The sequence below is a fragment of the Mauremys mutica genome, chromosome 8 (genome assembly GCF_020497125.1).
Source record: "Mauremys mutica isolate MM-2020 ecotype Southern chromosome 8, ASM2049712v1, whole genome shotgun sequence".
Taxonomy (NCBI): Eukaryota; Metazoa; Chordata; order Testudines; family Geoemydidae; genus Mauremys; species Mauremys mutica.
The window spans coordinates 1,975,800-1,989,780 of NC_059079.1; the positions used below are offsets into that span (position 1 = coordinate 1,975,800).

At 63.4% G+C, this 13,981-nt stretch overlaps 1 protein-coding gene across 1 annotated transcript; it reads right to left on the reverse strand.

Annotated features, from left to right (window-relative positions):
• Window positions 1-5,441: 5,441 nt before the first annotated feature.
• On the reverse strand, window positions 5,442-13,846 carry DPH2 (diphthamide biosynthesis 2). Its single transcript, XM_045026089.1, has 7 exons — window positions 13,738-13,846; window positions 12,385-12,554; window positions 11,798-11,910; window positions 10,890-11,110; window positions 8,904-9,545; window positions 7,945-8,124; window positions 5,442-7,364 (listed from the first exon to the last, which is right to left on the reverse strand). Exons 2-7 carry the CDS (start codon window positions 12,535-12,537, stop codon window positions 7,240-7,242), a joined length of 1,434 nt encoding a protein of 477 aa, XP_044882024.1. The 5' UTR covers window positions 12,538-12,554; window positions 13,738-13,846; the 3' UTR covers window positions 5,442-7,239.
• Between the last annotated feature and the right edge of the window lie 135 nt (window positions 13,847-13,981).

Here is a 13,981-nt window from a genome sequence, read left to right on the forward strand (position 1 = left end):
CCTCTCCATTCTGAGAATTTACCATTAATTCCTACCCTTTGTTCCCTGTCCTTTAACCAGTTCTCAATCCATGAAAGGACCTTTCCTTTTATCCCATGACAGCTTAATTTACGTAAGAGCCTTTGGTGAGGGACCTTGTCAAAGGCTTTCTGGAAATCTAAGTACACTATGTCCACTGGATCCCCCTTGTCCACATGTTTGTTGACCCCTTCAAAGAACTCTAATAGATTAGTAAGACACGATTTCCCTTTACAGAAACCATGTTGACTATTGCTCAAGAGTTTATGTTTTTCTGTGTGTCTGACAATTTTATTCTTTACTATTGTTTCAACTAATTTGCCCGGTACCGACGTTAGACTTACCGGTCTGTAATTGCCCTAGAGCCCTTTTTAAATATTGGCGTTACATTAGCTAACTTCCAGTCATTGGGTACCGAAGCCGATTTAAAGGACAGGTTACAAACCTTGGTTAATAGTTCCGCAACTTCACATTTGAGTTCTTTCAGAACTCTTGGGTGAATGCCATCTGGTCCCGGTGACTTGTTAATGTTGAGTTTATCAATTAATTCCAAAACCTCCTCTAGTGACACTTCAATCTGTGACAGTTCCTCAGATTTGTCACCTACAAAAGCAAGCTCAGGTCTGGGAATCTCCCTAACATCCTCAGCCGTGAAGACTGAAGCAAAGAATCCATTTAGTTTCTCCGCAATGACTTTATCATCTTTAAGCGCTCCTTTTGTATTTCGATCGTCAAGGGGCCCCACTGGTTGTTTAGCAGGCTTCCTGCTTCTGATGTACTTAAAAAACATTTTGTTATTACCTTTGGAGTTTATGGCTAGCCATTCTTCAAACTCCTCTTTGGCTTTTCTTATTACACTCTTGCACTTAAGTTGGCAGTGTTTGTGCTCCTTTCTATTTGCCTCACTGGGATTTGACTTCCACTTTTTAAAGGAAGTCTTTTTATCTCTCACTGCTTCTTTTACATGGTTGTTAAGCCACGGTGGCTCTTTTTTAGTTCTTTTACTGTTTTTCTTAATTTGGGATATACATTGAAGTTGGGCCTCTATTATGGTGTCTTTTAAAAGGGCCCACGCAACTTGCAGGGATTTCACTTTAGTCACTGTACCTTTTAACTTTTGTCTAACTAACCCCCTCATTTTTGTATAGTTCCCCCTTTTGAAATTAAAGGCCACAGTGTTGGGCAGTTGAGATGTTCTTCCCACCACAGGGATGTTGAATGCTATTGTATTATGGTCACTATTTCCAAGCGGTCCTGCTACAGTTACCTCTTGGACCAGCTCCTGCGCTCCACTCAGGATTAAATCTAGAGTCGCCTCTCCCCTTGTGGGTTCCCGTACCAGCTGCTCCATGAAGCAGTCATTTAAAGTATCGAGAAATTTTATCTCTGCATTTCGTCCTGAAGTGAAATGTTCCCAGTCAATATGGGGATAATTGAAATCATTGCATGGCCAGGCCCAGGCTGAGACAGCCGGTGCCCTTAGCCAGCAGGAAATGACCCTGCGTGTGCCCCCTGCCACCAAAGAGTGGAGGGAATGGAGCCCTGGCATCTCCCCCACCTCCCGGTCCTGCCAGCTCTGCACAGGGGCCTGGCACCCCCAGCCCCTCACTGAACACACCACGGGCCTGACTCGCGTTTCTGGGGCTCCTGGCTCTGTCCTGTGGGCAATCGCAGAGTGGGGCCCAGTGTGTGATTAATTTGTGGGGCCTCAGCCGGCCATCACTGATATTTTCATACATCTGCACAGCTGCTTCCTCGCACAGTTGGTGTCCATCCCCCCGCACCCCCCGTCTTGTTCACAACGTGGTCTGCCTCTGATGCCAGCCTCCCCATCCCCCCACCTGCTGAGCTGCTCACCCCCCCCCTCCCCTCGCTTTTGCCCCATGCAGGATTCTGGAACTAGGCAGAGGGCTAGAACCCAGCCCAGCTGCTCTGCTCTAACCACAGGGCCCCACCGCCCCCCCCCAAAGCCGGGGCTAGAACCCCCTGCTCTAACCACAGGGCCCCCACATGCTCCCAGAGCTTGTTAGAACTCAGGTGTCCTGATGCTGCCTCTGCTAGCCCCCACCCTCCCATCTAAAAGGGCCCAGCCCCTCACTATTTGGTCTGGCCCCGCGAGCGCGGCCAGGCACCAGCCTTGTTATGTGTTTTTAAACAAGCCCCTTTGCATTTGCTGCCCCGCAATGAGCTCCCCATAAACATCCCAGAGCGCTACCGTAATGGCCCCTTTGGGCGTGACTCCAGGCACGAACAGCTCCGCGGACCGCACGTTCCTGGGGGCTGTACATGTGCTGTTAGTATAAGCTGCCTGGGTGCAGGGCAGCGGTGGGACTGAAGGGGCTCATGCCTCCATCCCCCCACCCCCCGTTCATTTGGCTGGGCCCCGGCTCCCCCCGCACTTTGCAAAGCTGCCGGCGGCTTTGGCGCTAGTGAATGGGCACCGTGTCAATGCAGAGCCGGACAAGTCCTTTGGCCCAAGCGCTGGGTAGGGGCGGCCCCGGCTCGGCAGCACGTGGCAGGTGCCAGACAGCGGGTCCACGGGACTCCTTTCTGTACCGTACGGCTCGGCCTAGAATCATAGACTATCAGGGTTGGAAGGGACCTCAGGAGGTATCTAGTCCAACTCCCTGCTCAAAGCAGGACCAATCCCCAACTAAATCATCCCAGCCAGGGCTTTGTCAAGCCTGACCTTAAAAACCTCTCAGGAAGGAGATTCCAGCAGCTCCCTAGGGAACCCATTCCAGTGCTTCACCACCCTCCTAGTGAAAAAGAGTTTGCCTAATATCCAACCTAAACCTCCCCCACAACAACTTGAGACCATTGCTCCTTGTTCTATCATCTGGTATCACTGAGAACAGGCTAGATCCATCATCTTTGGAACCCCCTTCCAGGTAGTTGAAAGCAGCGATCAAATCCCCCCTCATTCTTCTCTTCTGCAGACTAAACAATCCCACTTCCCTCAGCCTCTCCTCGTAAGTCATGTGCTCTGGCCCCCTAATCATGTTTGTTGCCCTCCGCTGGACTCTCTCTAATTTATCCACATCCTTCTTGTAGTGTGGGGCCCAAAACTGGACACAGTACTCCAGATGAGGCCTCACCAATGTCGAATAGAGAGGAATGATCACATCCCTCGATCTGCTGGCAATGCCCCTACTTATACAGCCCAAAATGCCGTTAGCCTTCTTGGCAACAAGGCCACACTGCTGACTCCTATCCAGCTTCTCGTCCACTGTAACCCCAGTTCACTGTGCAGGCACTGCTGGGTATCCTGGCTCATCTCCCCCGTGCCTGGGGCTCTCTCTGTGTGTGGCTGGGGTGGGCAGCTGGGCCGGGGCGGGGGGGGGGCGGGCGTGGCTTCCGCAGGCTGCACAATAACTTACCCTGCCACAAAGCAGGGACACCCAACCTCTGCTCCCAAAGCCGCAGCCCAGGAATCTCACTGGGGAGCTGCTGGCAGCAGTGAGAGTCCCAGCAGCACAGCGGGGTCCATGGCAGGCAGGCGCAGCCGGGGGGGCCCAGATGGGGGTGAGTGGGGATCTTGCTGTGGCTCCGCCCTCACATGCAGCAGTGGGCGTCACTGTGGAGCTGGTCTAGGGCAAAGCCCCTGAGGGGTCAGAGCTGGGACGCCTGCCCCATGGAGCAGACCATAGACTTGGGCTGTTCCTCCCCCCGACCCCCAAGCCAGAGCCTCCGGGGCACAAGTGTCCCCATTGCCCCCCCGCCCGGGCACCACTGGCCTCGCCCCCAGTGCCCCAGGCAGGAGTGTCTACACCCCAGCTCGTCCCATCCACTGCTCTAGGCCCCTTGGGGGGTGCGCGCCTTGCAGGCAGTGTGGTGCTAGGGGGTGCTGTGCTGCTGGAGGTGGGTGCAGCCGGCGCTGCTCCTGCAGGTGCTGCTAGATCCTGGCCAGCATGGGGTGCAGCAGGAGAGTGTGTGTGTGTGTCACACACACGTATGTACATACAGCTCCATCCGTCTCCTCCCGTCAGCCCCAGCGCCTTGGGCACCCCTGGGCGTCTGCTTCGGGGCCTGGTGCTGTGGAGCCCTGCCCTGGGCTGTGTTTGAGTTTGATCCAGTCCCAGGTGGCGGCTGGCACAGAGGGCCCTGGCCTGGCAGGCTCACCCCTCAGGTTCGGCATTGCAGTGCAGGCGGCGACACTTTAGCTGGCTCATGGGAGGGCTCTGCCCACTCCCTGGGGGGGGTGTCCCATGGCTTGTGCCTGCCCCCCAGGGTCACACTCTCGCTGGGGTCAGCCCCTTGGCTCTCCCCCACCCCCGGGACCAACCTTGGCCCCTCCAGCAGGGCCAGGAGCTGCCCACAGCGCGTCCGCCTGGCTTGCACCCCCCAGGGAGCCCCCCAAAGGGAGCCGTGCCCCTGACTCTGCCCTTACCCCACCAATGGAGTCACAGCATAGAGGATCCCTGCTTAGCAGCAACTGACAGCGTGTCCCTCTGGGTCAGCCTGGAGCCCAGTGCTCTCCTCTCCAGCCAGGAGCTTCCCTGGCGGACCCCCTCCGGCCGTGTTCTTGGTCCCGGGGAACCAGTGTCACCTGGCTTCCTCCTCAGGCCGTTGCTCTCCTGATCGCTTTCCAGAGGGTGGCCCCTGGTTGTTGGTTGGTAGGTACCCAGTGTCTGGGCAATTGGCTTTGGGGACTCTCCATGGCATGGGGCCAGGCCCCAGCTAGGCATTAGTTGCACCCAGCTCTCTGCAGCGTAAACAATCTCCCCAGTCCTAGTTAACCAGCCCTAGTTAACCAGGCAGCTCTTGGGGGAAACTGAGGCACACACAGTAGTCATCCCAAAGGGAAAAGTCCCCACCCAATCACACAGGGTGAGAGTTCATGTTTGAGTGGCTCATTCATTCCAGGCAGCAGGTTTAACACAAACAAAAGGAAGTATTTCTTCACACAACACACAGTGAATCTGTGGCACTCCCTGCCAGAGCATGTGGTGAAAGCCAAGACTGTAACAGGGTTCAAAAAAAGAACTAGATACATTCATGGAGGACAGCCACTGATGGACCTATTAGCCAGGCTGGGCAGGGGTGGTGTCCCTAGTCTCTGTTTGCCGGAATGAGCAACAAGATGGATCACTTGATGATTCCCTGCTCTGTTCGTTCCCTCTGGGGCACCTGGCACTGGCCACTGTCAGAAGGCAGGAGACTGGGCTAGATGGACCTTTGGTCTGACCCAGGCTGGCGGCTCTTATGTTAGGGCCAACACTGCTCGTGCCACACCCTATAATGCGCAGCGCCAGCGGCCGGCAGGGGCTGTGATCAGCGAGTGCAACCCCCCCCCCCGCTACATGCACACACACGCGCCAGAGAACGGCCCCCGAGCAGAGCTGGGGGCTGCCTGTCAGGGGGGGACATGTGTCCCTGGAGGTTTCATCACATAACACAAGCTTTCTAAGATTAAGCTTTAATTCCTGGTGACTCCAGGGCACTCCTGGAGGGCTGGCAACCCTACCCAGCCCATCTCCATGGAATGGGGCACATAGGTTTCCACCCAAGGCAAGAAGGGGTTAATAGCCCACCTGAAGGCCCCGTTAGCCCAACTGGAGCAAGGGGGCAGGCGTCTGGGCCGGGGCTGAGGATGGACCCTGCTCAGGGCAGGCTGGGACCTAGACAGTCTGCTGGAGAGAAGCGAAGCGAAGTGTTCATGTCATTTCCTGTGTGTTCTGGACAGGGAGGGGCAGAGCAGCGGGGAAACTGAGGCTGGATGGTTCCGCACCCTGCCAGCAGGGGGCGCTGTGGTAAGGCTGTGCTACAGTGGGCTGGGGGCTGGGCTGACAGAGCTTGTGCTGAGCCAGAGGGGCTGTCGGGCCGGTTGGAGGAGGACGGGCAGGTGAGCGAGGGGTCGTGCTGTGCTGGGTGGGAGCGTGATAGGTGCAGCCGGGGCCCAGTGCCAGACGCTGGGGAGACACAGGCTGTTACCGGCTCTGCCAGACGTCCTGTGACCCTAGGCAGGTCACGCCCCTCGCCAGGCCTGTTCCCCCACACGAGGCCCAGCAACGTGCCTGATGCTAGCAAGGCCTCACCCTCTCTTGGCTGGTCTGGCGGGTGCTGCTAAACCCGGGGCCAAGGCCGCCCCGGGAGCAAACTGTGGCCGTGGGTTTGTGGGCCGGCATCAGCTCTGCTCCCCCTGCCCCTCAGCACTGGCCTGGCTTTGCCTTTAGCCCGCAGGCGGCAGGAGCCCAGAGCCGTGGGCACAGCCAGGGCTGCCAGGAGAGGTGCCCATGAGCATGTGCCTGGAGCACCTGGGCCTGGCCCATGCCCCTTGTGGGGCGCCCCGCCGGAGGCAGAGAGTAGGGGACATGGCGCCCACCCTTGGCCTGGGAAGGGGCGGAGCTGGGGCACGTAGCAAGGTGCCCCTCTGCCCATGGGCAGCCGGTGAGCCGGGCACCGACAGACTCTGCTAGGGCTGCAACCCAGCACCCCCTGCCCGTGAGCAGCCAGCAAACCCACGGGGGGGGATGGGGGGCAGCAGCAGCCCCTGCCCTGGGACGCTCCACAGCTGGGCCCGGGCTCCCTCAGACAGAGCACGGGGGAGGGGAAACACACAGCCCCCCCCAGCCCAGCTCCCCCCACGGCACGTCCCATGGAGCCACTGGCAGAGCAGGGCAGCTCGGCTGAGCTCCCTGGCGCTGGGCCAGGCCTGCCTGGGCACCACCTCCTGCCCTCAGACCCGGCTGCCTTTGCCTCGCTCTCTCCAGGCTAGTGCTGGGCGGACGCTGCAAGGGGAGCCGGGGGGACGCCAAGCTCCTCTACCCGCCCTCCGGCGCTGGGCAGGAGTGGGGGGGACACAGGCTCAGGGCGGAGGCCATGCCCTGCCCAGCCCAGGCCTTGCTCCTGGGAGCAGCCAGCTGGGGTAGCAAGGAGGGGCGGTCGCTCCCATGTGGCCCCTGTCCATGTGGGGTCACGGCAGAGTGGGCCGCGGGGGGTGGGTGGATCCGTGTGTCCACCCACCCCGCGGAGTCGCCCCCCGAACGCCATGGGGTTCACTAATACACAGCTGTATCCAGAGCCGTGCCGGCAGCCCCCAGAATCCTGCACTCCCGCATCCGGCTCCGCTACCAGGCCCCAGCAGGAGAGGGCAGCTGTTGGCATCGGCCCCAGGACTGAGCTGCACATGGGCCCGGCCCGGGCCCAGGGCGACCCACAGCAGGAGGCTGGAGCCCCACAGGGCCCGTCTCCCAACAGTGGCATCCTGCAGGGTCAGGGTCACCCAGAAGCCTCGTCCTCGTAGGCGATCGCAACCCCCCTGCGGCCCGGCACGGCCTTTGTCACGGGCGTCTGGCCCAGCTGCTGCTCCAAGCCCCGCCAACTGCGCGACTCCAGGAAGGAAGCTGGGAGCAAGGGAGGGAGCGGTTAGTGGGGACCGGGCACAGCCCTGTGAGCGAGCTCCAGGCTGCATCAGGCCTGGCCTCTCCCAGCAAGCGGCGCTGCAGGGACAGGAGCACTGGATGGGGTTGGGGGAGGCTGGGGGGGTTCCGGGTACTCCAGCCCCAGCAGGGGGCGCTGGGGGGGAGGCTGGGGGGGTTCCGGGTACTCCCGCCCCAGCAGGGGGCGCTGGGGGGATTGGGGGGGGCTGGGGGGTTCCGGATCCTCCAGCCCCAGCAGGGGGCGCGGGGGGGGAGGCTGGGGGGGTTCCGGGTACTCCCGCCCCAGCAGGGGGCGCTGGGGGGATTGGGGGGGGCTGGGGGGGTTCCGGATCCTCCAGCCCCAGCAGGGGGCGCTGGGGGGATTGGGGGGGGCTGGGGGGGTTCCGGGTACTCCAGCCCCAGCAGGGGGCGTTGGGGGGATTGGGGGGGGCTGGGGGGGTTCCGGATCCTCCAGCCCCAGCAGGGGGCGCTGTGGGCAGAGGTTTGGCATCACTCTATGGGGTGGAGGGGGGGCAGCGGAGGGGAAATAAAGCCAAGTACAAACCGGCCGGGCTGATCTCAGCCAGCGCCAGCTCCGGGGTCCGGCAGGCCAGGGCAGAGCTGGCGGACGGGGCCGGGGAGCTGGAAAGCCCAGTCGCGCGCAGCTCCCCAGTGATCAGCGACACGTCGGGAACGTCGCTGTCCCCGGGGACCGTGTCTGGGAAGCCGACATGTGCACAGCCACCTGCCAGGGTGAGACATCAGAGAGCAGCCTCCAGGGGCCAGCCAGCCCCAAACCCACCCACACCCACAGCTCCCACACCGGGGTCACCCTGCGTCTGGAGCCTCACGGGGTCCAGCTCGCCCAGTGAGTCAGGGTGGGAGCTGCGGCCATATAACGTGAGAACTGGGTATAGCAGGGCTCCCGGCTACTCCAGCCCCGGCCTCTCCCAGCAGGGGGTGCTGTGGGGAGCGGGACAGGAGCATTGGCTGGGGGGAGCCCCGGCCTCTCCCAGCAGGGGGTGCTGTGGGGACCGGGACAGGCGCGCTGGCTGGGGGGAGCCCCAGCCTCTCCCAGCAGGGGGTGCTGTGGGGACCGGGACAGGAGCATTGGCTGGGGGGAGCCCCAGCATCTCCCAGCAGGGGGTGCTGTGGGGAGCGGGACAGGAGCATTGGCTGGGGGGAGCCCCGGCCTCTCCCAGCAGGGGGTGCTGTGGGGACCGGGACAGGCGCGCTGGCTGGGGGGAGCCCCAGCCTCTCCCAGCAGGGGGTGCTGTGGGGACCGGGACAAGAGCATTGGCTGGGGGGAGCCCCAGCATCTCCCAGCAGGGGGTGCTGTGGGGAGCGGGACAGGAGCATTGGCTGGGGGGAGCCCCAGCCTCTCCCAGCAGGGGGTGCTGTGGGGAGCGGGACAGGAGCATTGGCTGGGGGGAGCCCCAGCCTCTCCCAGCAGGGGGCGCTGCAATAGCTCCCGATGGCTCTGGCGCTGCCCCCTTGGCATGGAGCCGGCCTGGTGCCTGGTACCTGGCAGCAGGTCTCTGAAGTCAGTGACGTAGAGGCTGCTCCACTCCCGGGTCGGGTTACAGGCCAGCTCCAGCTCGTAGGGCGTCACCACGGGCCGGTAGAAGTCCCTGGAGTCCAGCAGGGAGTTCTGGGGACAAGCCACCAGCACGAACACGTCCACCTCCAGGAAGTTGGCCAGCTTGGCAGGGCTCAGCTTGCCCATGGCCAGGGTGTAGCTGCGCTTGCCAGCCCGGTGCAGGGTGCCCCGCAAGTGCTCCAGGATGGAGAGGTAGCCGGCCACGCCCAGCGTGCCCACCAGGATGCCCACCACGCGGGCGTCCCGGGCCCGCTCCACCAGGTAGAGGCGCCGCAGCAGCGCCCGGTTGGCGTTGAGGCTCTCGTGCCGCCCGCAGCCCGTGGCCGGGTCGAAGGAGCTGAAGGGGCAGCGGTTCCAGCTCAGCATGAAGTTGGTGAGGGCCAGGCCCTCGGCGCCCACGTAGAACACGGCGTGGTCCTGCAGCTCACGTCGCGCCGCCACGGCAAAGCAGCGCCCGAACTGCCGCACCAGCCCCGGGCCCTGGGGGCAGTCGGGTGCCCCGTCACTCGCCAGGCGGGAGAAGACGACGTGGGGGTACTCGGGGCCCAGCAGCCGCTCCAGCTCACCTGGGGGGAGGGGATGACAGGTTGAGCAGGCCCCACGCAGGCCAGCCCCATGCACACAGCCCCCCGGGCGCGGCCAGGAGAGGGCTGCCAGGCCTGTGTATGGGGGACCCAGGCTGGGGCAGGGGATGGGACTGGCCAGCCAGCCCGGTTTGGTTCCTGCTGCTCTGATCCACCCCCCAGGCCGGGCTGGGCCCAGGAGAGGGCAGGCTGACACTGCACCCCATATTCCCCCCTGTGGTATGATGATGTTACATCTGGTACAAGACTAGTCGTGTGAGGGGTCCTGGGAAAAGTGATGATTTGCCAGCTAGGATCACGCACTTTGGGGGCGTGTGTCAGTTTTGTATCTGGAGTTACAAGTATTGACTAGGGAGCTGCAGTCCCCACGGGCTCACTCTGGGCGACACCACAGCCAGCAGCGCCCATGGCCCATCACAAAGCCAGTGGCCCATGGAAGAGCTGAGCCTGCCGGTGAACGGTTCAGCCAGCCAATGACTAATGGCTGCTAGGCCCCAGCAAGGACATGTGACCAGACCACATGACCCCAAACTCCATTTTGGTACCTCTATTTTTCCACAAACTGGGCTGGGAACTGAGCTGGAAACAAAGGGCTCCCGCCACAGGGAGAGACGTCACGACTGGTCTTCACGCCCCCCCACCCCCCTGGAAGAAGCGCCAGAAGACGAAGGGCTTGGACCGGGGGAGGGGCACCCAGGCTGCCCCGCAATTGCAGTCTGTGCCCTAATCTGCAGCCGCTGGTACCATCAGTCAGGCTGAGAAACAGCTCATTGAAATCCCACCTATCTAGCAGGCTGGGCTTAGCTTGCGGTTTTGTTTACTTGCTCGGTATCTGCTTTGCTCTGTTTGCTGCCCCTTCTAATCACTTCCAGTCTCCTTCTGTAGCTAATAAACTCGGTTTGTTTTCTCTTAACCGGCGTGACTGGAAAAGTCGCCGCTTGGTTACCGCAGGCTTGTGGTGCACGTGAGGGAACCACCCTAACGAGCCTGCACTGTGCAGATCCCCGTGCAGCGCAAGGGGCGGTAACGCTGGGTTTACACTCCAGCAGGGGTCTCCCGCCGGGCTGGGGAGCTGGGAATTGCCTGGTGTCTCCTGTTTGTCCTTGAGTGGCTCAGGTAAAGCACTCAGGTAGCGCAGCTGGCTGTGTGGCGCCACCTGCTGTCGCGTTGGGTGATAACAGGGCCTGGACAGGCCGGCTGAGTCACCATTGTGAGACGGGCCAGCCCAGCTGGATGGTTCAGGGGCACAGCGGCTCCCACGGCCCCCAGACGGCACCTGGGGGTGACAACCCGTCAGACACGGCCCACCCTGGATGCCACTCTCACCTAGCGCGTGGGCGTAGACCACGTCACTCAGCACCACCACGTGGCTCTGGGGGTCAGGGTAGAGCTCCCGGAAGGCCCCCGCACAGCGCTCCGTGTCCAGGGGCTGCCGGCCAAACACGTGCAGCACCGGCAACTTCCTGCAGGGGCTGAGACACGCGGGGCCGTAGTGCACCACGGCCTCCGCCCCCACGTGCTCCGCAGCCACCTCATCCACGCAGCAGCTACCGGAGGAAGGGAAAGCGTCAGCCGGAGACACGGCGACCTGGGGGGGCCGCGGGCAGCACAGCGCAGGAGACTGCTCTCCTCTGCCCCCACCTCCTCCCACTGGGCCCTGCGCTTCGACACCGGGGTGCCCAGCCACTCGCGGCACAGTCACAGCAGGCCCAGCATCGCTTTGGGCAACCTCCCTGGAGCCTGCACTGGCCACACGGGGGGCCTGGCAGCCCAGCAGTGAGCAATGCACCCTGCTCCTCACCGAGCCAGGAGCCCCTCAAACCAACGGGGCTGGCACGGGCGACCCATCAGTGAAATCAAGCCCAAAGCTGCTGTCGCTTACGGGGCGGGGTACGAGCCATGCCCCCCAGAGGGGAGCGGCTGGTTGATCACTGTAGAGGGACCTGGCACAGAATGATCAGGACGGGCGAGTTAACAGGACCCAGGGAAGCAGTGAGAGAGCCCGAGGGGCTGCAGGACAGGAGGAAAAATGGGGGGAGGGGGAGCCCTCCGAGCCCCAAGAGGGTGGAAGGGCCAATCGGGGGGGCGGGGGGATCGGCCACCCGGCAGCACAAGGCTGGTTGCACAGCGGTTCCTGTCCTGGGGGGCAGCTTCTCTCCTCCCACTGATCCAGCACGGGGGAAAGGGCTGGGGCTGGAGCCCAACCTGAGCACAGGTGGGGGTGGGGCACCTACCTGCCGTACGACGTGTCCCCCAGGATGTACATTTTGCTGCCGGTCGCCTCCTCCATCTTAGCTGCGACGGCGGCTGAATCGGCCAGGAGCTCGTCGGGGAACTGCAGGGCAACCTGCCGGCGGACCCAGCGCAGGGAGACGTGGATACATACAAGGCCCAACCCACCCTCCCCACACATGGAGCCCCTGCCCAGGCACGCTTAGGGCAGCCCCACCGCCCCACGGAGCAGAACAGGAATCTCTACAGCCAGCCTGTGAGTGAGCCGCCTGGGGGCCGGGCCGGGGAGCCCAGGAGCCATTTCATTCTCGGTGACACCCCCTCACAGCTGGGATGCTGCTGCCTGCTCCACCAGCAGCGGGGAGCGGCTCCCGAGGGAACCTGCCCCAGCTGTCTGGAGAAGCGGAGCCGGGCTGCAGGGCACATGGGGCCACATCTCTGTGGGAGGGTCTCCAGCAGTGCCTGCACCCGGGGCTGGGAGGTGGGGCTGATGCCAGCATGCTATCCAGGGGAGCTAAAGGACCAGGCGGGCGCTCGGACAGGCTTGGGGGGCGGGGGGAGAACGTCCGAGCCCTTGGCAGAGACTCACCCGGTGAAACCTGCTCGCTGTGACGAAGGCTGCGGCTCGCTGCAGCTCGTAGAACTCATCGAGGGCCTCAGCGGGGGTCCTGCCACTCGACTCCTTGGCAGGCAGGGCCCTCTGGACCACCTCGGCCCCATCGTTACTGAAGAGGGTCGCCATGGTTACCCCAGCATCACCTGCAAGCACAGGCCATCGGGAAGGGAGCGGAGTATTTATCAGTGATGGGTCAGTGCAGACACTGCAGTGCCGGGGAACCCCTCGGGTCGGTGTGGGTACCCCAGCTCCCCTCCCACCAAGCTAGCGCCGGCCACACGGGGCTTAGGTCAGTTTCCCCACGGCGCTCACGCCCCTGAGTGACTCTGCTGCTGAGGGCAGCCCTGGCCACAGTCTCTGCACTCGGCGAGGGCATCACCGGGCCTCACACAGCCCCAGGAAAGGAGAGGGGCAGGAAAGCACTGGGCAGAGCTCCCCAGCTGGCACCAGCACAGAGGGTGCCCTGCACTGACCTGGGAAGGGGACTCAGGGCCTTTGGTCTCGAGGGGGCGCCGACCCCGATCCGGCTCCAGAGTGGGGGGCTAGCTGATGGGGGGGTGTTGGAGGGACTGGCTGGCTCAGGGGAGAGCTGACGGGGTGGGACTGGCTGGCTCGGGGGGGGGGGGTCTGGCTGGGGGGCGGGGGTCTGGCTGGCTGCGGGGAGAGCCATGGGGGCAGGATTAGCTGGCTGTGGGGGGTGAGGTTAGGGGGGTGGGGACTAGCTGCCTGGGGGGCGGTGTCTGTCTGGCTCAGGGGGGGCCGGGGACTGGCTGGCTGGGGGGTGGGGGCGAGGTCAGGGAGGCCAGGGACTGGCTGGCTCGGGGGGGGCGAGGTCACGGTGTACATATGGCTAAACGGAGAGAGCCGGGGGGGCGGGACTGGCTGGCTGGGAGGGCGGGGGACTGGCTGGCTGTGGGGGGTGAGGTTAGGGGGGTGGGGACTAGCTGCCTGGGGGGCGGTGTCTGTCTGGCTCAGGGGGGGCCGGGGACTGGCTGGCTGGGGGGTGGGGGCGAGGTCAGGGAGGCCAGGGACTCGCTGGCTCGGGGGGGGGCGAGGTCAGGGGGTCCAGATGGCTCAGGGGAGAGAGCCGGGGGGGCGGGACTGGCTGGCTGGGAGGGCGGGGGACTGGCTGGCTGGCTCGGGGGGGCTGGGACTGGCTGCCTGGGGGGGCGGGGGTCTGGCTGCCTGGGGGGCTGGGGACTGGCTGCCGGGGGGTTCCAGGCGCGGAGCGGGGTAAGTAGCCCGGCGCCCAGGTCTGGTCGTCACTAGGGCCCAGAGTGAACAGCCCCCGCCCGCCCCAGGGGGGGTCCAGCCGCTCGCACTCACCGGCCTCCCGAGCACAAACCACGTGGACTCAGCCGGGACTCGCTTCCAGGGCAAGGACAGAGCCAGCCAATGACGAGCCGGCACTGGCCCCCGTCTGCAAATCCCGCCCCCAGATCTCGGAGCCAATCGCAGCACGTTTGGGACTGAGGCTGCGGCCGCAGCCAATGGGAGGAGCCGGCACGGATGGGCGGAGAGGAAAGAGCTGGCGCGGAGCACTCTGGGCTTTGTAGTTTGGTCCCCTGGT

Bases quoted from the DNA above. Each gene is read 5' to 3' on its own strand.
- DPH2 (XM_045026089.1), bottom strand. From the start codon at position 12,537: ATGGCGACCCTCTTCAGTAACGATGGGGCCGAGGTGGTCCAGAGGGCC. The intron at 11,911-12,384 runs GTGAGTCTCTGC...GTCCGCCGGCAG, and splicing joins CAGCGAGCAGGTTTCACCGG to GTTGCCCTGCAGTTCCCCGA. The intron at 11,111-11,797 runs GTAGGTGCCCCA...TTCCTCCGGTAG, and splicing joins GGGGACACGTCGTACGGCAG to CTGCTGCGTGGATGAGGTGG.